The sequence below is a fragment of the Narcine bancroftii genome, chromosome 4 (assembly GCF_036971445.1).
Source record: "Narcine bancroftii isolate sNarBan1 chromosome 4, sNarBan1.hap1, whole genome shotgun sequence".
In the NCBI taxonomy this organism is placed as follows: Eukaryota; Metazoa; Chordata; class Chondrichthyes; order Torpediniformes; family Narcinidae; genus Narcine; species Narcine bancroftii.
This window is the reverse complement of record NC_091472.1, coordinates 34,432,689-34,458,079: the sequence shown is the minus strand read 5'-3', so window position 1 is coordinate 34,458,079 and position 25,391 is coordinate 34,432,689. Positions and strand designations below refer to the sequence as shown.

At 42.5% G+C, this 25,391-nt stretch overlaps 1 protein-coding gene across 1 annotated transcript; it reads left to right on the top strand.

Moving 5' to 3' along the window:
* The first annotated feature begins 629 nt into the window (after window positions 1–629).
* msh6 (mutS homolog 6 (E. coli)) lies at window positions 630–25,384 on the top strand. Its single transcript, XM_069931036.1, has 10 exons — window positions 630–961; window positions 1,745–1,947; window positions 5,675–5,847; window positions 8,110–10,669; window positions 14,837–15,114; window positions 16,277–16,394; window positions 17,754–17,843; window positions 24,167–24,321; window positions 24,963–25,162; window positions 25,249–25,384. The coding sequence occupies exons 1-10, from the start codon at window positions 702–704 to the stop codon at window positions 25,328–25,330; spliced, it is 4,119 nt and encodes a 1,372-aa protein (XP_069787137.1). The 5' UTR covers window positions 630–701; the 3' UTR covers window positions 25,331–25,384.
* Window positions 25,385–25,391: the final 7 nt, after the last annotated feature.

The following is a 25,391-nucleotide window of genomic DNA, read 5'->3' as shown; positions in this document are numbered from 1 at the left end:
CCATAAATCTTCGTCCGCGAAGCCAAGCCAAAGAATATATATAGGTATCCTTTGATTCTTAATTACTTCTTTATGACTTGGCATAACGTGATAATTTAATGTAACTCTTGTCGTTGATATAATGCCACGTGCCTTTTTGGCTGCAACATATAAGAATTTTGGTGCATCTGTTCATTGTATTTAAGACAATAAACTCACATAACATTGGACGTGTGGTTGGTAGGTAAATTAGTTGGTGTCAATTGCCATAGGGTGCAGGTAAGCAATGGAATCTTGGAGGAGATCATTGTGATGTAGGAGAAATAAAATAAAGTGTTAATGGAGAGTTTATGTAAATCGGTGGGTCAAAGGGCCTGTTTCCGAGTTTATCTCGATAATAGAGATGGGATGAGACTGAAGCTTTCTTTCGACCGCCACATACACAATAGCTTCTTACTGACATAAATCTTCTCTGATTCTACTGCGCTTATTGAGAAGGGGAGAGCACTTTAAAATGATGTCCGTTCATGAAATAAATTTGCCCACAGGGCAAGGGTTAAATCAGGTTGCGCGGGAACGTGAAGCCGAACACTGCTACAAGGAATAGGGGCGGGGCTTGTGCACGGGAGGCGAACGCCCATTGGCTGAGGCAACATTCAGCGTTGCTGCCTCGAACCTGGCGTTCCATTTTCCCGCCAGGGCTGTTCGGCCTCAGCCGCGCCATGTCCAAGCAGCGGACCTTGCTCAGCTTCTTCACCAAGACCCCGTCACTCAAGTCGGATTCTGGGCCTGGTGCAGTGGCTTCCAAGAAGGCCGAGAGCTCTTCCGGGGAAGCGGTCAAAGAGAACGGCAGTGGACCGGGCAAGTTACGCCGGAGCCCACCCGGGAGGCCCCGAACCGCCGTCTCCAGCAGCCCGTTCTTCGCTCGGGAAACGAAGGCAGCCCGCAAGCAGGGAGCGAGCCCCCGGACGCCCCCCTCGGGGTAAGGCCTGGAGTCGGGGCCTTTGCACCCAAGGGCCGGCGAGGGTAATGGGGAGGGGGAGGTGGGGGGGGGGGAGGGAGGTGGGGGGGGGGAGAGAGGTGGGGGGGGAGGGGGAGGTGGGGGGGGGGGGAGAGAGGTGGGGGGGGAGGGGGAGGTGGGGGGGGGAGAGAGGTGGGGGGGGGGGAGAGGTGGGGAGCATTGAAAAAGCCACGTTTTGAGAGGGTGAAAGTGCAAGATGTGAAACTCTGTGATTGGAGTAAAAATGCTGGAGCTACTCGGCCGATCATCTTGCGGTGGCCATGGGAGGTGAACTTGTATTACCCACGTTTCGGGCATGAGTTGCCCTTCAAGGGACAAGCAAGGAACAGGAATGAATACAGGCTGGAGGAGGGGAAGGGGGGGGGGTCCAGTCGAGCCAAAGGCGTTAATTGGATAGGAGGGGGGAATTGATTTTGGATGGGGGGGGGGGTGGACCCTTGTACCTTGCTTTTAGCTCCTGGCTCCATTTGAAAAGGTGGGGGAGGGTGGACCCTTGTATCTTGCTTTTAGCTCCTGGCTCCATTTGAAGTGTGTTGTATAGTTTCTCCTGATGAGATGACGCCCTTCGGGGTTCCATCCGTGGAGACCTACAACCTGTTGGTATAATGACTCAAGAACTTGAATCGTGTACTAAAAAAAAAACCCACAATGTAGTGGGCGGGGAATGGTGCTGCAGAACAGAAGAAATGCTGTTTCCATAAAAAAAATCTAGAGTGTAATATCTTTTATCCTGTTCACTTGCAGTCCAGCCTGTGACTTTATTCCTGGAGACCTAGTGTGGGCAAAATTGGAAGGGTATCCATGGTGGCCAAGTCTGGTTTACAATCATCCAACGACCAAGGAGTATCTCAGGGGAAAAGGAAAATCTCTTCGTATTCATGTCCAGTTCTTTGATGAACCTCCAACAAGAGGCTGGGTTAGTGTGAAGTATGTAAAGATGTACGCAGGTAAGAGCCAGGATATAAAATGCTCTCTTCTGTGGAGATTAGCCGGTTTTTAATTAATTGCTTCTGGGATGTAATGTTGGAGGTAGTCCAAACTGGTAGTGAAAATCTGTTTACTAGATAGATAGTCCTTTGATAAATGAATTTGGGTTATCTTAGTATAGATGTTGATAGGTCTGAGACTGTAACTTGAACATTAACATGAAATGAGTTGCTTGAAAGTAGTAGCACGCTGCTTTATGATTTGCATCTGTTCTCTCCCCTATCCAGCTCCCTGCAAAGCAAGCCTTTAGTGCTTCTAACAGAAACTGTTCAATGTTACAGTAAAAGATGAGGTCGTTCCTTGGTCTCTATCATTAGCCCTATGGCCTCTTCCAACACCTCATTCTCTGTCATTTATAATGTCAATCACATCTTCCCACCCTATTTCTCCTTGCTTTCTGCAGGGATTATTCTCTCCATGACTCCCTAGTTAACTTGTCTTTCCCTGTCACCTAACAGTTCTCCCTGCATCTGCAGGAGGTGCCACTCCTGTCCCTACGCTACCTCTCAAACCACCATGTATGGGCCTAAAACGGCATTTCCAGGTGAGGCAGACATTTATGTGCACCTCTTCCAACCTTGTCTGTCTCATTGGGTGCGATACAAGTCCAAGTGTAAACTGGGCGGCTGAGAACACTGAGGCTCTGCTTGCAGTAGCTCCCAGTAGCATGCTGTTTCAATTCTCTATTCACAAGCTGCCCACCGCCTTCTCCACTGAAGATGTAAACCCAAAAGCATTCCAGAAATGACCTGGAATTCTGTGCAAGTCAACAGTGTTTATCCATTGTGTGTGTATGGAGGGCTGTGGCCTGAATATCAGTGGAAATTGAATTAATTTTACTTTTTATGGGTTTCTCATTGCAGTAGCCACACCTAGTAATTTAATAAAAATGGTGACATGAGTCTGCAAATGCTTTTTTAAAAATAATTTACTGAGTTTAACATGTACAAAGACTGAATAAAACAAATAACAGGTCATCATATATCTATCACAAATTATATAAATGTAATTTATATTAACAATTATTCTGGGTAGAAAATAAGTAAAACTACATTAGACAATCCCTTGATCTAAGCAAAGGATAAGTTCTGTATAATGATATGATCTATGACAACCATATTTAAACCCATATTTTAACAAGTTAATCTAAAAAAACTAAATCTAATCTATCCGATCTCTCTGATTTTACCTTGTAAAAAAAAAAAAGTTGTAAAATTATGGATCAAATAGTGACCTTCAGACACTAGAGAGAGAATCTCCAGAGCATCCAGACTTCTTAAATCTTCCAATCATCATAATATTCTATGAATGGGCCCCGCGTCTTTTCAAATTGAAACTTAATTGAAATCAGATTAAAGTACTATTATCAAGATGGTCACCCTTGTCTATTAACACAATGATTGGATGTATCAATTCAATTAAAATGAACATTTTCCCTAAATTTTTGTACCTTTTCAGGCTTTACCAATTTCATTCGTAAATCCTTCCCATTAGATTTGGTTGTTTCTTCATACATATGGCAGGGAAAACAACCACATATAAATAAAGCCCATCTTCAAAAGACTAAAAAGAATGGGGAATTAGCACTTCCAAATTTAGATTTTATTATTGGGGGATTAATATAAATAATTACTCTTATTGTTACATTTCGATAAATCAATCAATCGCCCTTCTTGGATAGAAATGGAGCTGAATTTTTCTAAAATAAAAAAAATCCTCTATGTTGGCAATTTTAGGTTCCTTTTTATCCTTTTCCTTTTCTAAGTTGATACATAATCCGATAATGAGGAATAGGTTTGAGAATATGGGCTCAATTTGGAACATTTTTTGGTTATAGTTTCTCTTACTAGTCCCATTATAGGCAACCATCTTTTTCAACCTTCCATATTAGATGCAGGTTTTAAGGAATGGTATAGATTAGGTATCAAAAGTTATAAAGATCTTTTTATTCAAAATAACTTGCCCTCTGAACAATTGTAAGTTAAATTCAATCTTTATAATAGACATTTTTTGATATTTACAAGTTAGGCTTTTTTTCAGTCCTTGAATGTCAAATATAAATATTCTTGATTTTTTTTTGACTTACAGTTTGTTCACAGTGGATTAATATCAAGTATTTATAAAGACCTACTAGATTTAAGATCAACCTCAATGGCTGGGATTAAAAATGACTGGGAATGTGATTTGAATATTTCTGATGAAGATTGATACTCCGCTCTTAGCTTGATTAGTGATTCCTCATTTTTTTTGCAAGGCATTGCTTATTACAATTTAAGGTGATACATAGAGACTGCAGATGCCAAGATCTGAGGTAAATCTCTGTGTTGGAGGATCTCAGTAGCTTGATTCTGCTGCAAGTAGCGAGAGCCTTCCGTACTGTCCACTACACCTCCAGTCTTGGTGTCATTTGCTGAATTTAAGTTACTGCATTATCATCCAGATTGTTGATAAAGATGACAAACAACAATAGGCCCAGTGCCGATCTTTGAGGCGCACCATTAGTCACAGGCCTCCAGTCAGAGAGACAATCCTCTACTACTAGCTGCTGTCTTTTCTACAAGGCCAGTGTCTAATCCAATTTATTATCTCATCCTGGATGTCATGTGACTAATATTCTTGACCCACCTCCCATGTGGAACCTTTATCAAAAGCTTCACCCGCGGACAACATCCAAAACCTTTCATCAATGTTCCTGGTAATATTGAAAATCTATGATTGGTTAGACATGACCTACCACACACAAAGCCATGTTGGCTATCCCTAATCAGTTCTGCCCATGCAAGTATTTCCATACCCAGTCTTGTAGGGTACCTTCCAACAACTTATCCACTACTGATGACAGGCTCATCACCCTATATAATTTCCCAGGTTATTCTTGGAACTTTTCTTAAACAGTTGAACAATATTAGTAATCCACCAGCACCTCACCTGTAACTAAGGATATTTTAAATTTTTCTGCTAGGGCCGCTTCATTTTTATGCATGAGCATTCCTTAAAGTCTAAGGGAATATTTTGTAAGACCCTCGGAATTTTATTATCCTTATTTGCTTCAAGCAAGCAAGGGTTCCCTTCTCTGTAATCCGCATGGGGTCCATGATCTCGCTGTTGTTTTGTCTCACTATTATACTGTGTCCATCTCCTGAGTAAATTCAGAAGAAAAAAAAAGTTCAGATCTCCTCCCCCATCTCTATGGCTCTATATATAGATCTTCAAGATGGCCAATTTTGACCCTTGCTATCCATTTTCTCAGTATAATCTGTAAAATTATTCATTGAAGAGCATTGTGGCCTTGTTCTGTCACTGGTCAATCAACAAGTGATTCACTTCTCTTGTTTTAACTTGTTGCTGTCCACTCAGCCCAGCCTTGCCTTGGACTGAGTTTGCATGTTGCCCATCTCTCTGACCTTCCTTGTCTTTTGTGTGTTGATTTCAAAATGTTAGTGGGTATGTCAGTCCTGTTCTTGCTCTCACTGCAACCAGCTCCCCTTGATACTTGCTTATTTTGAATGCTTGCACTGATTTTCCCTCCCCCCAGATTCATCTCCTGCTTGATCCCTAAAGCTTGTTGAAAAATGTTATTGGTTTGTTTTCTTTCCCCAAACCACTCTGGGGCATTTTGCTATTTTTTTCCAAGAATTATAATTACAATTGCTGAATTTTTTACTATGAAAGATCTTAATCTTGCAGGTTCTGACTCTAAAGAAGTCCAGAGAGGTGGTATCTACTTTAGTGGAAAGCCTGAAATCCAGAGGGCAATGGTAGAGGCAGACAATGCCCAGGAGGATTCGAGAGACAAGCGTTTAGAACTGGCAGTGTGCACTGAACCCTCTGAGGAAGAGGATGAGGATGAAGAAATGCTGGTAGGTTATAGAGTTGGATATAGTTTCACAGCACAGAAACAGACCCTTCAGCCCATCATCAAAGGTTCAAAATTTCCTTTTTATTGTCAGGTAATAACCCATTAAAATGTAATATACATGATCTCCTTCAACTTTTGTCTGCCACAAGGCAAACAGTCTTGCCTGGAGCAAAGTAGCAACTTGTCCATGCCAATCAAGTTGTCTACCTAAGCTCTTAACTTTGCCTTCATTTGGTCCACACCTCCCCTCCCTCCTCCCAAAACATTTTTTAAGGCGAATAATGAAATGGCCAATTTGTTAATGCATTCTATGGCCCTTTGAGTCTGCTCTGCCATTTTTATCCGATAATTTGCATTACCTTTTCTTCCTTCTGATGGCCATGGTCTTCCTTTTATAATCTCTCATTGACTTGAATATACATATTAACTTGGCCTCCACAGCTCTCCAAAGTAGGAAATTCTAGATGCACAATGCGTGGAGATGAGTTTTTAATGGTAAATCATCATTGATTTATCCTGAGAATTTAATCTCCTTTCTCAAGCCCTCCTTAACCTGGGTACCAGTATCTACACCATCATAACCCTCTTACAATATGGGGTTGCATTTCATTCTTTTAAACCTCGAAGATTAACCCAACCACTTCCTAAGACTGCCCATTCATCTGAAGAGCAACCTCGTTAACCTCCTCTGAACTGTCTCCAAGGCAAGCATATCTTGCCTTAAATAAGCTGATCAAAACTACATGCAGTATGTCACTGTGGGCTCACCAGAGTTCTATGCAGTTGTAGCAAGGATTAGCAGTATGTTTTTAAAAGTTATCTTGAATTAAGAATGCAAAGCCATTAATTGATAGCAGGTAAAGCTTTCAGTTCTTGTCTACTTGACCCTCCAGAGCAGAAAAGCTGTTGTGCCTCGTCGTGACTTGTGCGCATGAATTGCCTGTTGTTGCTCCGGAACATGACTGCTGTGGGCCACAGTGCATAGAGTGAAAATGCTCCATAGTGGCAACAAATAAACTGGGGGTTAATTGGAAGGGACGCAGAGTGGGTTCACCAGGACGTTGACAGGACTGGAAGGGTTGAGTTATGGCGAGATGTTAGATAGTCTGGTCTTTATTCTCTAGAGTGAAGGAGGGTGAGGGATGATCTTGTAGCGGTTCACAAAATTACATGGGGCATGCATAAATTGAATGCTCAGTCTTTTTCATGGGGTAGATGATTCTAGAACCAGAGGGCATAAGTTTAAGAGGAGAGGGTAGACAGTTGAGAGGGATCTGAGGGACAACCTTTTCGCTCAATACCTGGAACAAGATGGAGGAAGCAATAGAAGTAGGTATAATTACTACATTCAAAAGATATTTAGTCTGATATATGGATGGTATGGGTTGCGAAGCATATGGGGCAATCAGGGTTAGCTCGGAATGCCAGCTTAATCAGCAGGCCTGAGTTGGGGCCTTTTCTGCACTGTGGCTCTCTAACTGAGAGATGATGCATTTTGAGTCATCCGATACTGGCTATGTATATACAGTAAATGGCAGTCAGTGTTGATGTACAGAGGGACTTTGTTCCCTGAAAATGGTTTTACAGCATTTAGTTTACTTTCCTTCATTGTCGGGAGGCGCAAGTATGAGTTGGGGAATCACGTTGCAAGACGTTGTTGAGGTTATATTTGGAATATTGTATGCATCTCTGGCCAGCACATTATAAAAAATATACAGCAGAACTAGAAAGAATGCAGAAGAAATTGGCCAGGATGTGGCAAGGATGCTAGCTAAGAGAGTTGGATAGGCTGGGATTGGTCTGATTGGAGGCTGAGGGGCTGACCTTTATAGAGATTTTTACAGACTCAATGGAGGTGGCACAGGGACAGGCAGAGACATGGTTTCCAAGGGGAAGGTCACCTAAAACTAAAGGGCATGGGTTTAATGTTGGGGAGGGGGGGAGGGATTTAAAAGGTGATCTGAGGGCAAGTTTTTCCTCTGTGTGCGATGGGTACAGAAAACAAATTGTCACAAGGTTGTAGAATACACTTACAAATGTAACAAAATTTAGAGCGGAACTAGGATCAGAAAGGTTTTGAGGAACTTGGACTAAATGCTAGAAAACTGGAATACTGCAGGTAGGCATTTTGGTCTGTATAGAAGGACCTGACTCCATGTTGTGTGGCTCTGTGACATTACACCAGCAGTGGACAAGCTCCAGCTTTTATTTGGGTGTTTGGAATTGTATCAGGTAGGAGTAAATCTGAAATGTTACCTTCTAGGTGGATGGTCACTCTGCAGCGAGTGAGGAAGACAAAGAGAATAACAGTGAAGACGAGAATAAACCAAGGAAGCGGTCATCGTTACCAGCTCGTTCGGCCTGCATCAAGGCCAAAAGGAGACGGATCGTGGTGGAGTCTGACAGTGATGTGGAAAGCTCAGCGGACGAGTTCAAACCTGACCAGCAGGAGGGGAGCAGTGACGAGTGCAGCAGTGGCATCGACGAGAAGGACATCAGTGAGCCTGAAACTGAGGCCGACCCTGAGAGCCCAGTGAAGACCTCCTTCAAGCGTAAGCGAGGCACAGCGGTGGTGCCGGCGGTAGCCAGAGGTGTGTCTCGTGTATCCCAGGAAATCCAAAAGAGAGCTACCACGGTGTCCTCGGGCACCAAGTCTAAGCTGTCAGCCTTCTCTGCTCCGGAGACCTTTGAATGCCAGTCCAGCACGGGTGCAACGGGCAACACCTCCCCTGCGAGCATGTGGGACCACGAGAAGCTTGAGTGGTTGAAACTTGGCAAGAGGAGGGATGCAAAGAGGCGAAAGGAAGATGATGTTGACTATGACCAGTCCTCGCTGTATGTGCCCGATGAGTTTTTGAACAAGTGTACGCCTGGCATGAGGAAGTGGTGGGTGCTGAAGTCCCAGATGTTTGACACCTTGATCTTCTACAAGGTGGGCAAGTTTTATGAGCTGTACCACATGGATGCTGTCAAGGCGGTCAGCGAGCTGGGCCTAATGTACATGAAGGGCACTTGGGCTCACTCTGGTTTCCCTGAGATTGCTTTTGGCCGCTTCTCTGACGTGCTGGTCCAGAAGGGGTACAAGGTGGCGCGGGTGGAGCAGACCGAAACCCCCGAGATGATGGAGGCGCGCTGCAGGACAATAGCACATCCCACCAAGTTCGACCGGGTAGTCCGGAGGGAAGTGTGCCGGATCATTACAAAGGGAACACAGACCTACAGTGTCCTGGATGGAAACCCTTCAGAAAGCTGCAACAAGTACCTGCTGTGTCTGAAGGAGACGGCGTCTGCTGACTCACTGGGGATGTTCCGCACCTATGGCGTTTGCTTCGTCGACACATCAGTGGGCAAGTTCCACGTAGGCCAGTTTCGAGATGACCGACACTGCTCAAGGCTCCGGATGCTGGTGGCCCACTACACACCAGTGCAGGTGCTAGTCGAGAAGGGGAACCCTACTCTGGAGACCAAGAAAGTCCTGAAAGGCTGCCTTGTCTCTGCCATGCAGGAGGCTCTGCAGGCTGGCTCCCAGTTCTGGGATGCCTCAAAAACTTTAAAGGTGCTCGCCGAAGAGGGCTACTTCACTGAAGGTGGCTGTGAAGGCCAGGGCACGGCCTTTCCCCCTGTCATCCAAGGGATGGTGTCGGAGTCCGACTCGCTGGGGTTGACACCGGGGGAAGGCCAGGAGCTTGCCCTGTCGGCCCTCGGGGCCTGTGTCTTCTACTTGAAGAACTGCCTGGTGGACCAGGAGCTCCTGTCCATGGCCAACTTTGAGGAGTATGTGCCTGCAGACATGGTGGGGGACGGGTTGCCGGGGTCTGCTGACCACCTTGTTAGAAGTGGTCAGCGTTTGGTGCTGGACGGTGTCACGCTGACCAATCTGGAGGTCCTGCGCAATGGCACCACAGGCACCATGGAGGGGACCCTCCTGGAGCAGCTGGACAACTGCTGCACCTACTTTGGCAAGCGGCTGCTAAAGCAGTGGTTGTGCGCACCCCTTTGCAATCCCCTTGCCATCGATGATCGCTTGGATGCCATCGAGGATCTGATGGGTGTGCCAGATAAAGTGGCAGAGATGCTGGAGCTATTGAAGAAAGTGCCGGACCTGGAGAGGCTCCTCAGCCGGATTCACAGCATTGGATCGCCCCTGAAAAGTAAAGACCACCCGGATAGTCGGGCGGTGTTCTATGAGGAAACCACCTACAGCAAGAAGAAGATTGCAGACTTCCTCGCTGCTCTGGATGGCTTCAAAATCCTGCAGGAAGTGCTGCAGGTTGTTGAGGTCTCTGTTCAGGGATTCAAATCCAAATTGCTCCAACAGATCCTGGGTCTGAAGGGTAGGGACACTGAAGGCATCTTCCCAGATCTTTCCGCTGAGTTGAAAAGGTGGGATGCTGCGTTTGACCATCAGAGGGCCAAAAACACTGGAGTAATTACTCCCAAAGCTGGCTTTGATCCGGATTACGATCAAGCACTGGCTGACATCAAGGAGACTGAAATCAGCCTCCAGGAGTACCTGGAAAAGCAGCGTAAAAGGCTGGGGTGCCGTGGTGTGGTTTACTGGGGCACTGGCAGAAACCGCTATCAGCTGGAGGTTCCGGAGAGCGTGGCTGATCGCCACGTGCCAGAGGAGTACGAGCTCAAATCCACCCGTAAGGGCTTCAAACGTTACTGGACAAAAACAATTGAAAAGCTATTGGAGGCTGTGAACAATGCTGAGGAGAGGCGTGGCACTGCCCTCCAGGACTGCATGAGGAGGCTCTTCTACAACTTCGACAAAAACTCCAAAGACTGGCAGGCAGCTGTGGACTGTATCGCCGTCCTCGGTAAGTCTAGCAGTTCCTTGGTCCTTTGGATGTCCTCTTTATAAACACCTTGAGCTGTGCCTGGAAGGCTGTTCATTTTAAAAACATTTAGGCAGGTACATGTATGGGGTAGTGGTTTTCAAACTGTGCCCCCTAAATTCACATTCCACCTTAAGCAATCACTATGCCAAAAGTGTTCTGTGATTATAAAGGGATTGCCTGAGATGGTATGTGAGTGGGAAGGTTGAAAACAACTACGAACTAGACCAAATTGTTACTGAAATATTTTGCTTGAGAAAAATTGGCCCATTTCGTTTGGAGCTATGAAACCGTGCACATAACGAGTCATTTAGGAATGATTAAAACAGTGGTTTTCAAACTTTTTCTTTCCACCCACATTCCACCTTAAGCAATCACAGCATTTAGGTCATAAGGATTGCTTAAGGTGGAATGAGCTTATGGGGGCAATTTGAAAACCATTGGTTTAGAGGGATATGGGTGAACCCAGGCAAATGGGAAGCTTGGATGGTTATCTTGGTTGGGCATGGACCAGTTGAGTTGAAGGGCCTGTTTCCATGCTGCAAGCCTCTAAATCTTTCTCCCACCTTATCTGCAACTGAAGTTGATATTGTTGGGAGGCTTCATCAATTCTGAAATTGAGCTGTTGTGCTCTTAAAGTCAGGAGGAATAGAATACAAGAGCAGAGATGTGATGTTGATGCTTTATAAGGCACTGGTGAGTCCTTGTGGAGTATTTTGAGCAGTTTTGGGCTTGTTTAAGAAAAGATGTGCTGACATTGGAGAGGGTTCAGAAGGAGGTTCACTAGGACGATTCTGGGAATGAAAGGCTTGTCATATGAGAAGAGTTTGATACTTCTTTCATTGGATTTTGAGAGAATGGGGGATCAATTGAAATATTTCGAATGTTGAAAGATGTGGACAGAGGAGATGTAGAAAGGTTATTCCCCATAGTGAGAGAGTCAGGGACAAGAGGACACAACTACAGGATTGAAAGCCGTCTGCTTAGAACCGATGCGTAGGAGTTTCTTTAGTCAGAGGGTGGTGAATTTGTGGAATTTGTTGTCACTAGCAATTGTGAAGTCCAGGACATTGGGTGTATTTGAGGCAGAGATTGTTAGGGTGCTTGATTAGCCAGGGGTTCAAAGGCTATAGGGAGAAGACCGACCAGGCAGTGGGGCTGAATGGGGAAATGGGTCAGCTCATGATTAAATGGCGGGCAGACTCGATAGGACGAAGAGCCTATTTTTGCTGCGAGAATCTTACGGTCATATAATATTACACGGTATGGTTGCGATACTGCAGTTTTGGTGTTATTGGGGACCACTCTGCCTCCAATTAAACCAGACTGATCAGTGGTATGCAACATCGCCCACCCAGTCACGCTCCTACCACAAAGAAGACATTTCGCCTCATGTTTTAAAATGCCATTCAGCCCAGTGTGGCAGAAGGCTGGGCCAGAGTTGTGATGGGCTAACAGTCTAATATATAATTAACTTCATAAACATACCAGAACCAAGGGGAGTATTGGGATAAGCAGATCCTCATTGATGACCAATGTTTCTATAACCATTCATCAGAATTGTAGGGAAAAGGTAAAGTTTCATTGTTGTCATGTAATACTATATTTAGAATGTAAGATGCATGAAATTCTTTAACTTTGTCTGCCATAAGGAAGACAGAGAGTCGCTTCTTTGTTCAACGCCCCTCACAGAAATGATCCCCCAGCGAGAATGAACTGCAACTCCTGGTTTACGGAACCATTGCTTTTATGACTGAGCTATTGGAGTTGGAAGTTACAAGTTTTGAGCAAAAGTCAGGGGGCTGTGGAGAGGTAAGAGAGCAATGAGAGAGGACTGTAAGATGCTGGAAGATCAAAGTGAGTGAATGGAAAGGATTAATTATATAAAGGCAAATACATTAGGGACATAAAAGAAGGATCAGGTGATGGTGTAAATGGCAACGTTTTTACAAATACTCCATTCAAAAAGTGGAACCATTGGTTTTGATCTGAAATTGGAGATCTCTGCTAAGGCTTGAAGGCAGCATTTGATTAACCAAGGGAATAGTGGCTTACCAAGGGAATAGTGGCTCGTCTCCAGTTTTGTTGGTTGAATTAAGTTAGAGGTAATTACAATTGTTCAGTATAATTTAAATTTTGAAACGTACAACATGGTAACAGGCCATTTCAGCCCGAGAGTCCGTGCCAGCCATTAACCTACACCCCCGGTACGTTTTGAATGGTGGGAGAAATCCAGGGCCGTTGGAGAACACCCACATAGACTCAGGGAGAACGTACAAATTCCTTGCAGATAGCATGGGATTAGAACCCCGTTCTGGTACTAATCGCTGGCGCTATAAAGGCTTTGTACTAAACCGCTACGCCAACTGTACTGTCCCTTCAACTGTATTTCGTCCTTTGACGGGAGGAAGTATTCCAGCTATTAACACGAGAGCCATTAGCCCACCATTGTGGGCTGAAGGGCCTGTAAATGCTCTATAAAGATTAGTAGATGCTCTTGATATCCAGTCCTTTGTTAGTGCACTGGTATTCTGCCTATATCAGTCATGTCTTAAAATTAGTGTCATAAGATGGAGACTGCAAATGCTGATAGTAAGATGAAACAAAGTATCCATAGGAAGCAAAGATCTAGGCCTGAGCCCTTTGTCAAGGCAGGTGCCTGAATAAAATGATGGGGGAGGAGGGGGGGGATGTTGCAATAACAGGGACCTCCCAGTGGCCAAATCATTTCAGTTCCACACCCCATTCACATGCTGTCCATCTGCCCATGGCCTTGAGTGCTACTGAATCGAGGCCGACCGCAAATTGGAGGAACAACTGATATACTCTCTGGGTACTCTAATCAGATGGCATTATCATAGACAATCCCTCTGTTTCCTCCACTCCTCGTCCCCTTTCCCTTCCCTTTATCACAGCATGTTTTTCTTTTGTCCTCTTCCTCCATATCCACCTATGATCAGTTGGCCTGAGCTCTCTTTCCCCCCTGCCCCCCCTCATCAACCCTACCTCATCTTCTCTCCCCTCCTCTCACCTTTTTATTCAGGAGCCTGCCTGCTTTCTGAACATGCATTGATGAAGGGCTCAAGGTTGGAACATTGGTTCTATACCTTTGCTTCTAATGGCTGCTGCATGACCTGTTGAGTTTCTCCAGCATTTTTGCGATATGAAAAGGTTTTCAAATATTTTGCCAAACTTCTCCATCCCCAGTGTTTTTAAGCCCCTTGAAGTTCGCAAGATGCTCTTGTTTGCAGCAGTTCTGTGTAGATCGCTGCAGTAGAGGTAGTTTGATAGTCATTCAGCATTTAAAAAAAAGGCCCTTCAGCCCATTTTCCTACTCAAACCAAATTGTGTCAATTGCCTACGTTTGATTCTTATCCATCTAAATCTCTCCTAGCTACACTTCTGTCATAACTTTTTTACTTGATTGTTACTATTGTACCTGCCGAACCACCTTTTCAGTTTGCTTCATTAAACTCTGGGCCCTCTGTTTGGGGGTGGGGGAATAAATTTCTATTTAAAACTCTCCCCCATCATCTTAAATTGTTGTCCTCTGATTACTGTTCATCTCTGGGCAAAAGACTGTGTGTTCACCCAAACGGTTCCTCTAATTTTTGTATATCTCTTTTGCCCCTCGTTGTCCTGCGCTCTAAGGAGCAAAGATCCATCCTGCTCAACCTCTCCCTGGAGCTCAGCCCGCTTCCCCCTCCTCCCGGCCCCAAGTCCTGGCAACATCCTCGTAAATCTCTGAAACCTCTCCAGTTTGACAACATCTTTGCCACAGCTCAGTGACTAAAACTGAACATAATGCTCCAACTGATGAGCTGGGAGCTGTGGTGTGGATAAGCAACATAAGGGGTTGCCAGAGTCTCTATTTTGTGTAGTTTTCAAGTTCCATGAGGTGACTGGGTGATTCTGTTGATGTGTATGGTATGATTTGTGTATGTCAGTGAAATTAATCTAAATTTTATAGCCATATGAATGTATTTGGTGCTCAATCCTGATGCAATTTTTATTGTTGTTTCACATTTCTACCACCACTTGACTCAATTGGTTTCCAAAGTAGATTTGGAAAATGAACCACACCTCAACTTGCATAGTGATTCATTGTGGGGAAAATGTTGCTCATTCTTGCTCATTTTCCTCTTGCAGATGTGTTGCTGAGTCTAATGCACTACAGTCAGAGTGGTGGTGGGCCCATGTGCAGACCCGTGGTGACCTTCGCTGATGGCACCCAGCCATTCCTGGAGCTCAGAGGCTCACGGCATCCATGCATTTTAAAAACCTTCTTGGGGGATTTCATCCCTAATGATGTGACAATTGGCCGGAAAGGCACTGATGGCTTGGAGAATGATCTCGGTAACCACCAGGCTTCCTGCTTGCTGGTAACAGGACCAAATATGGGTGGAAAATCCACCCTCATGAGACAGGTGAGGGAGATGTGGCTTTGAAATAACTTGTATTTGTGTAATACCTTGCACCTTCTATTAGAATATGATAGAAGTTCATAGTTGCCGTGCAGGGAACCCAGCAATCATCTTCTGCAGAAAAGTCCAATAAGCTTGGGAAGTTCCATCCCCAGATAAAACTGACGGAAATCGCTGCAGATACTGGCTCTGAAATATAGCAATGAAAATACTTGATAGGTTGGGTAATTTATGGCAAGAAAAACTGGGTTGATGACACTGGGCAATAATATTCTTTCAAAATTTTTTCTGGGGAAAAAATTAGATTTATGATTAACTTCAAGCCAAATACAAATTAATGTATATTTATCACAGATTTGCTGTGTTATGGAGGAAGTTGGAGAAACATTAACTTTTATTGAATTTAGCATTGCGCGTATACTTACCACAAAAGTAACAGAATGTATCTGAGCTCTTGCGACATTGACGAGACATTGTCTTAGAAATATTCATTTTGATAGCAATAAATCCTACTGGTAAGTACACTAACTATGCTATTGCCTGAAGAACGTGCGTTCAATCTATAATCAATGTTATGCACAGCATCTGTATATGTGAGCTGCTTTTATAGTCTGTGTGCATCTATCCTGACTAAGTGTACCCAGGCCTAAGTCAACATTTGCATAGTACCTGAACTGATAAACCACTGGTTTTGTGGGCAATGTCCTAGTAGACTTAAACTATGACAGGAAATCATAAAATGGATTGGATCTTTGAAAAAAGGGTATTGATAGGAACATTTTATGGTAATTTTTTTTCATCAGCCCAAAATCCATAAAATACCTCCAAAAGTGTTCAGGAAGCAAAATCTTCATTGTCCAGTCAATCTTTAATGAGGAGATGTGGACGATGTTGAGGGAACTTGTGGGACCACTCTCATTCATAATAATACCTCCAGCAGTGCTTGCTACCCTGCACTGTTCCGAGAACGCCAGCCTGGTTTGAGTGGGGAAAGCCACAATGAATGAGGATTGCGTTGTGTGGTGGGCAAGTAGGATTAGTGTAGATGGGCAAAGGGTCAGCATGGATGTGGCGGGCTGAAGCCCCATTCCTGATCGCAGAATAGAATGGGGGTGTGAATGGCGAGCATTAAACTGTACCACAGAAACTTGATTGGTTTTACCAGGTTGGCTTATTGGTCATCGTGGCTCAAATGGGATGCTATGTCCCTGCTGAAACCTGCAGATTTAACCCAGTTGACAGAGTCTTCACACGCCTGGGAGCCTCGGATAGAATATTGTCAGGTAAGAAATAATTTTTTTAAGAAGGGCAAAACGCAATAAATACGAGGTTACGTATGATACAATATAACTGGATACACAGGCTATACATTACACCTCAAAAGTTAAATAAATGGGACCCAACAGTATCTGACAGTTGTTTTCGATGTAAAAAAGAAATGGGAACAACAATTCATGCAATCTGGACATGTGAGAAAGTAGAAAAATTTTGGGAAGATCTAAATCAGATATTAAATAAAATAACAGAAAACAATATACCAAAGAATCCAGAGATCTTCCTCCTAAGTAACATAAAAAACAAAGAATTTGGAATTGATTTGGAGGATGCACAAAAAAGATTGGTTAAGATAGCCCTAGCCGTAGCAAAAAAATGTATTATGTCAACCTGGAAATTGGAAGATAATTTGAAAATACAACAATGGTATATAGAAATGAATAAATGTATTCCATTAGAAAAAATAACATATAGTTTAAGAAATAATATTGAAATATTCGAACAAATATGGGAGCCTTACATTAAATACAATAGCGAAAACCTACCGGGGACAATCATTACCTAAGTTAACGGAAGGAAAAGGAAATGAAAAGAGTGGACTCAGTAGAATTTCTGGTGTATTTTTATTGAATGACAACATTGTCTGACTGGTTTAATGTATCCTAGATTGTATACCTTAAATGGACGGGAGGGGGGAGGTGGGGAGGGTGGGATGGGAGGAGGGAGGGAGGGGGGGGAGAAAATGGTACTGTATATGTGTGAAAAGGAAAAAGTGTGTACCACGGTTAATGTGATTTATGGTGTGAAAAATAAAAAAATTTTTAAAAAAAGGGCAAAACGCAGACACTTTCCCAATGTGGCTGAACAGAGCTGTTTCTTCCAGGTTTAGTAAAACTTAATACCGCCAGACATTTATGGTAGCATTCCTGGTTAATGGAGCTCCATGTAGAAGCAGCAGTAGAAAATGGAAAATTAGAGCATCTAAAGTGAGACGGCAGTGAAAGCTTTTCTCTCGAGTTCCTTTACTGTAGTCGGAAGTGTACTACAGGTCCGAATCTCCATGTGACGAGAGTATTGAGATGGCTCATAAAGGCCGTCCTAAATGATTTATTTGTAAAGACAGCAGGGCTCTCTCATACTTGGATGAAAGATTGTAAAAAATTATTTTAATCTGAATTTGAGGTATGCATCTGCTGGGAGGGAGTCATCTGACACCTTTCGCCTCACCAGATGGGCTGACAAGTGATCCAGATCCACAATTTATTCCTTTTTTAAAGCTAAAATTAATGAATTATAGTACTATTATAAAGAGAAAGCTTGAGGTTGTGGGATGTCATCCATATTGATATGAACTGCCACTGTTACAGGTGAGAGCACATTCTTTGTGGAGCTCAGTGAGACGTCCAGCATCCTCCAACATGCGACACAGCACTCCCTCGTGCTTTTGGATGAATTAGGTAACGCTCTGATTCAGATGTCTGCTGGGGCTTTGTTTTTTTTGAATATAATGATTTGATAAATGTGACCATATTGGTGATGGTGTACTTCTGTGCATACTTTCTAGTGATATTTCTAGTCAGCTACTGTGAAAGTGTGTAGACTGCACCTTCAGAATGACTTGGATTATTTATAAAGTAAATGAGATGGGCTGCTTTGAGCTACTGAGTGTTGAATCTTGCTGCTCTTCACCCTCACAGGAACATGTTGGTCCTAAACTCTCACTATTTTTTCAATATCTCTTGCTTACCAGATTATAGATTTACTGACGGGTAGCTACTCCCAGTCTACATTTACTGAGCCCAGTGCAATGATATTGAAATCTCCCATCTCAGGCACTTAATTTCTGGTTCCCTTTCCACGAGTTTGAAATTGAACGAGTTATAGGTGGGACAAAAATTATTCTCCTGGATGCAATACACTTAAAATTTTTTTAAGCCTTTGTCATGGAGATCCCAGTTAATAATAGGGAAGTTGAAGTCCTCTACTCCTGTAACTATTTCTTGTGCACGCCTGACTTGTGTCTACACCTGCTTCTCCATCTCCCTGATGTTGGGAGATGTGTAAAATTATCTCAGCAAAATTATTGCCTGCTTTTTTTTATAATGGAGTTCTATCCATGAGGCCTAATTTGAATCTTGTATATTCCCTCACTACTGCAGTAATGCCATTCTGATCAATAATGCACTCTTTTACATCACTTCCCTTGGCCAATCTCATCACACCTGTATCTTCAAAGCCTAACTTTATTCAATAGTGTCAATGGTTATAACAATATTGTACTCTCACATGCTGAACAATGCTCTAAGATCATCTGCTTCTCATTCATGTTCCTTTCATTAAAATACAGTACAACTCCGATTATCCAAAATCCTCAGTTGTGTGAAATTTTTTTTGGAGCAGAACTGACGTCAAAGGTTGAAAACATTTTGGAATTTTGGGAAATCTCCGAGTAGAATTTTGAGATTTCGGTGTTGGATTTATCTTGTTTTGTTCAAGTTGGGTTTTTTTTTGGTGAGAATTAAAAAGTTTTCCCTTGTTGTTTAAACATTGCTACAAGCGATTTGCTGTTGCCACTGGGCTATTTTTAAAAAATGACCAGTTATCCTAAAATATAGTTTATCTGAAATGGGCCCAGTCCCAACCATTTTGGATTATCGGAGTTGTACTATAGATCAGTGGTTCTCAACCTTTTTCCACTCACATACCATTTTAAGTATTCCCTATGCCATCAGTGCTCTGTGATTAGTAAGGGATTGCTCAAGTTGGTATGTAAGTGGGAAGGTTGAGAATCACTGCTCTTGGCCCAATTGTTACTGAAATATTTTGCTTGAGAAAAATTGTCATTGGCCCATTTCCTTTGGAATTAGGAAACCGTGCACATAATGAGTCAGTTAGGTGTACGATTAAAACAGTGGTTTTCAAACTTTTTCTTTCTACCCACAGACCACCTTTAAGCAATCCCTTACTAATCACAGCACTTATGGCACAGGGAATACTTAGTGGTATGTGAGTGTAAAGAAAAAGGTTGAGAACCACTGCTGTAGATGGAACTTGCTCTTCTAGTTTGCTCACTACTGCTCTGCCTTCTGGGCCAACCTAGTATTAGTTTTTGACTGAGTCTCGTTGTGAACTACGTTGACTCACCAGATTAGGTTAAAACCTCCCAACAGCTCAGGCAAAGTTTCCAATAAACAAACAAAACCTGTTCAGGTTTGGGTATCTACTTGGACCAAAAGACATAGGAGCAGAAATAGGCCTATCTTGTCATGTGCCTTCAAGTACTCTGTAACCTCATCCATTACAACCAACTCCAACATCTTCCCAGTATAGTTAATTGCTCTGTAGCTTTCTTTCTGCTGCATCCCTCCCTTCTTCCTTGAACAGATCCCACCTACTTCAGGAATATTTCCATTGAGCCAAAAAAAATCTAAAGTCTTTAACCCCATGTTTCTGACAAGTTTTTTTTGATTGCTGACCATGATAGCATGTGGCACTCGCTGGAAGTAATCCAGAGATTGACCTCGCTTTTCCAACCAAACTGCTCACACTTGTATTCTGGAGCTCATCTCTCTACCTATGGTACCAACAAGTCAATGTTGATCACTTTTTTCTCACCTTTCAGAAATGTCCTGTAACTGGTTTGCAGATTACACAAAGATTGGAGCAAGGAAGGTTTTCAAAGCTTGTAGAGGGATCTGGACAAATGGGCTGAAAAAATGGTAGATAGAATTTAATGCAGACAGATGTGAGATGTTGCATTTTGGAAGGACAAACCAAGAAAGGACATGCATGGTAAATGGTAAGGTACTGAAGAGTGCAGTAGAACAGAGGGATCTGGGAATACAGATGCATAATTCCCTGAAAGTGGTGTCATAGGGTTGTAAAGAGATATTTTGGCGTATTGGCCTTCATAAATCAAAGTATTGTGCACAGGAGTTGGGATTTTATGGTAAAGTTGTACAAGACATTGGTGAGGTCAAATTTGAAGTATTGTTTACTTTTGGTCCCCTGACTACAGGAAAGCTATCAATAAGATTGAAAGAGTGCAGAGATTTACTAGGATGCTGCCCAGACCTCAGGAATTGAGTTACAGGGAAAAGTTAAACAGATTAGGACTTTATTCCCTATAGCATAAAAGAATGAGGGGAGATTTTAAAAATATGAGGGGTCTAGACAGACTCAGTGTAGGTAGGCCTTTTTCACTGAGGGTAGGTGAAATACAAACCTGAGGACATGGTTTAAGGGTAGAAAGGGGAAAAGTTTAGGGGCAACTTCAGTGGTGGGAGTGTAGAACGAGATGCCAGCTGAAGTAGTGAATGAGGGCTCAATTTTAACATTTAAGAAGAATTTGGACAAGTACATGGATAGGAATGGTATGGAGGGTTTATGGGCTAGGTGAAGGTCAATGGGTGCAGAAAAATGGATTGGCACAAACTTGAGGGGCCTGTTTCTGTACTGTAATGTTCTATGGTGACCATCCCTGACCCTAGCTCCAAGGGGAAACATACCATCCGAGTGTCTCATTTCTGACCACACAAATATCAGTCTGCTCCCTTCAAAGTCCCTACCACTGTAGTTCTCCTGGTATTTTGCCTCTAATGTTGTGCAGCAGGGCGCTTGCTAATTGTGGGGCTAGAGGTCCTCACATCAGTGCCTGACTTCCTCAGGAGTTTGTGAAGTTTTGGTATGACACCAGAAACACTGGCAAATTTCTAGAGGTGTGGTGACTGGCTGCATCATGGTCTTGTATGGGTACACCAATATCCCTGAGCGTAAATCTCTCCAAAAGGTAGTGGACACAGCCCAGGATATAACGAGCATAACCCTCCCCACTATTGAATACATCTATAGGGAACGCAGTATCGGAGGGCAGTAGCAATCATCAAGGACTCACACCACCCAGCACATGCTCGGTTCTCACTGCTGCCATCAGGAGATATCGGTGCCACAAGACTCTCACCACCAGGTTCAGGAACAGCTGCTACCCCTCCACCATCAGAATCCTCAACAACAAACTTAATCAGAGATTCATTTAAGTACTTTTGTGGACTTGATTGTTCTCTCTGTATTGCACAGTCAGTTTGTCTACATTTGTTATCTGTTTACATTTCTCTTGTTTACACGTGTACAGTTTATCTTTTGCTCTACCAATTAGTGGTAATTTTGCTGTGCCTGCAGGAAAAAGGAATCTCAGGGTTGTATTTGAGTCGTGTATGTTCTGAATCTGAAATCATGCACTCTAGTGACTTCGCCATCACCTAAACCTCATCCTGGCGGTCACCCACTGGTTGTTCTGAGTGCAGCACACATGCTATCCACAATGCCCAGCTTCAGCTATGGAATGTGGTCAGTAAAAATCTGCAACTGGGCAAACCTTAGTTGTCAGGGGCACACTATCTCAAATTTTACCCGGGTATTGTAGGAAGAACATCCACAGTTTTGAGTTTTCCTGGTATACCCTTGCATTCAGGAATCCCTTGGGTTTGGGCTACTGTTCACGCTGGGGACCACTTTCTACTTTAAACTGTGATCTAAAGTCTGACACAGCTGAAGTAGAAAATGGCTATCTGATTTATACTGACCATCACCCTTCCTCACTAAAGCTTGAACTCTCATCTTTGAGGCTGTGTGTTGCATTTGTGTTTCTTTGCCTATTTGTTTTGAGATGTTATGGATTGATATTAAGGACTCTCTTGGAACATGGATGGTGGCTCTGTCTATACGGGCTGTACCAAGTAAGTGATGGAGGAGTCTGCACATTGCCTGTAAAGAATGATTGATTAATATTATAGGTGTCAAGTTGTTCCCTGACTTATCTGTGGTTATTAGTTTAAATAAACATCTGTTCTCAGATGTTTAAGAAAATGACTACATTTGATGCCTTTAGCATTGCAGTTATGATAAATGGGTTTCTTGCTTGGCATTTCAGGCAGCCTATAGTATCACTTAAGCGGTTGGGATTGGTGTGGAGTGCTCCACATTTGGTCTGTGAGGTAAGAGTGGAGTCGAGGCAGTCAGTGGTAACATTTACAGTAACTCTTGCCTCTTTCTCCTCTCACTTCCAATCAACTTCTGGTCTTTGTCTCCCTTTCCATGACCTGCTCCAGTTCTCCCACCACCCCTTCCCCCCCATCTCACCCATTGGATTCCCTTGCTCATCTCGTTCCATCTGCTTTCACCTTTACAATGATGGTTTCCATTTTCATCTTATCAAATTCAAGCACTGGTAGTCTTTGTGTTCCCATCTCCCCACTTTGTGTCTTTGTCTGGTTTCTCCCAGGTCCATCCTCGCTCTCCCAGCTCCATTTCCCATCATCCTTTTCTCTACTCAGTACATCTATCACCTATGGCCTTGGTGTCATCCCTCCATTCTAATCTAGCCATCTTCCCTGCTCAAACCCGAGTTTTTCGGTCTGAATCAACCATATTACTATGAGGAAAACTGCAGAAACATCAAAAAGAAAATATTGACAGTTGTCACATTTCCAAACCCAACTACATTCTATATCAAACCATTTAGTTATTTAAATACTGAGATTTCAATTGTCTGAAGTTATAACTCTAATAGGGAAGGGAGGGAAAGGAAGAATTTTCTTGTTAATACTTGCAGTGGTGATTGAACAATGCTATTAAAACTGTTTGGATTAATGTTTTAAACAAAGTGCTATTTCCATTTCCTCTGCTCAAGAGCAGCTGGAGAAATGTCATCCTTGGCTCAGTGTCTATTACCAATCCTTCAGCAAACTGCAGGAAGTGTTGGGTTGTGTTTTTAAAACTGTTCTTTCCAGTTTTTTTTGAGCATCAATAACTTGCTGAAATTTGCAAACCCTAGCATTGATTCACGAATAGTTTTGTGGTGCAGCTGTTTAAAGGGGATGAAATACATCTATGAAATGAATTTTGGATAGGTAGTTTCAATTTTTAAAACTATATTCTCAAACCTATCCTGTCTTTGTGGTTGGAAAGTAAATGTAACTTTAGCATTTTGGTTAAGAATACAAGATCCTGAATGATCTTTTCTAATTGTTGCACTTGTCCTCTCCTGTTCACATTAAAACGACACGATTTTACAGTAGTATTCACTCTTTCTATCATTGTTTTGCTCCAAGTTTTGTGTAAATTGTCATCTTTAATAGGGATTAAGAAAAACTAAGATCCTGGTACTTATTTCTGGGGAATACAGATATGGTTAAAGATTGGATCTATGAACTGCTTCCTGAACCAATTTCATATGTTCTACCATGGTTCAATTAATTGTGGATACAGATTAAACATTGTATTTAGTGACTAAGTATTTCTCATCAAAAAAACTTGACAAAGAGTTGTATATAATGATGTCTGTCTTTCTAATTTACCCTTATCTAAGATTTGTGTTGGATTTTTTACCCCTGTGAATTGAGAATACCATATGTTGGTGTGCAAGATAGTATTTGAATCTTAATGTCATCCCAAAACCAGGGTCATCTTGTAATCCAAGTATAAAATTTGAACCTTAATGGCAAAATCTCAGCACTCCCCTGTGGGGTCTATCCACCCAGTCCTCCTGCTGTTGGCTCCCTGAGCCTACCCTTCCAATCATTACTGCTAACATTAATTTTCAAAGATTGTTTTACTCTAATGGTAACTTCTGTTAATGGTTTTAAATTAAAAGCAGTAAAATTTGGGTGGTTTAAATGTTTTTAATTATCCTAACAATTTCTGGACCATCCGAATAAATGCAAGGTTTAGTTGTGACCACAAATTAAAACTTGGAATCTACAGTATGTTCATTTTCCCACAGGACGTGGTACAGCAACATACGATGGCACAGCAATAGCTAGTGCTGTGGTGAAGGAGCTTGCTGAAAATACCAAGTGCCGCACCCTCTTCTCTACACACTACCATTCCCTTGTGGAAGATTTTTCTCATTCCTCTGCAGTCAGTTTGGGACATATGGTAAGTGCATGTTACTTTGTATAAAGATTAGAGGCTAATAGAGTGCCATTCAGCCTTATTGAGTCAATCCAATTTCCCCATAATATTCTCACCCAATCCACAATCATTCTAGAAATCCAATGGCTTTAAAAGGATGCAAGAGTTCCCAAAAGTGGAAGGTATTTGTTTGTACAGTATAACACAAAACTAGCTATTGGTGAGCATAAATCAAAGAATGGGGAATTGAACAATGAGGTGTGAATAACATTTCCTTGGCAAACAGATAGATGGTCATAACTGGAAATTCTAGGACTAGCTTTTTGTTCGTTTTATTCAAGTAACTTTCGAGGAGTTTGAACTAGTATTTAGACTTTGGTTGAGGGTGTTAAAATTGCTGCTTCAATTATTCTGAGTGAATGTGAAAAATGTTGGCAGAGATTTCTTTCAAACAATGTGATTACCGAGGTCCAAAAAGCAACTAAAACTTGAAGGATTGAATTAATCTGCAATGTAACTAATTATTCCAGTTGTGCTTATTGAGAAATAGTAAATTCCTACCATCAAACACAGTATTAGGTAGTGCAGTTTTTAACTTGATAAAGTATAACCTTGTTATCTATAATTCCATCCAATACGAGTTATAAATATTTTGAACTCTGCAGGCTTGTATGGTTGAGAATGAATGCGAGGATCCAAGCCAGGAAACCATCACGTTCCTGTATAAATTTATTGAAGGAGCTTGTCCTAAGAGTTACGGGTTTAATGCAGCAAGACTAGCAAATATTCCTGAAGAGATCATTCAGAGAGGTCACAAGAAAGCTGAGGAATTTGAAAAGACAACTGTTTCCCTGAGACTCTTCAAGTAAGTACACAGAAGGTAACATGTTATAGAAGCTGATTTTTAAAATCCCCAAACTTTAAAATGTATTTCTTTGTTTGTTTCTGTAGGGAAATGTGTTCTTTGTTTGAAGACCCAAATGTTAACCTTTACAAGCTACAACCAGCATTGAAGAAGATTGCTGAAATCTGAACCTGAATAACTTGATAAATGAAATTGTTCTAATAAAGATTATTTTAAAAATAAGACTCTG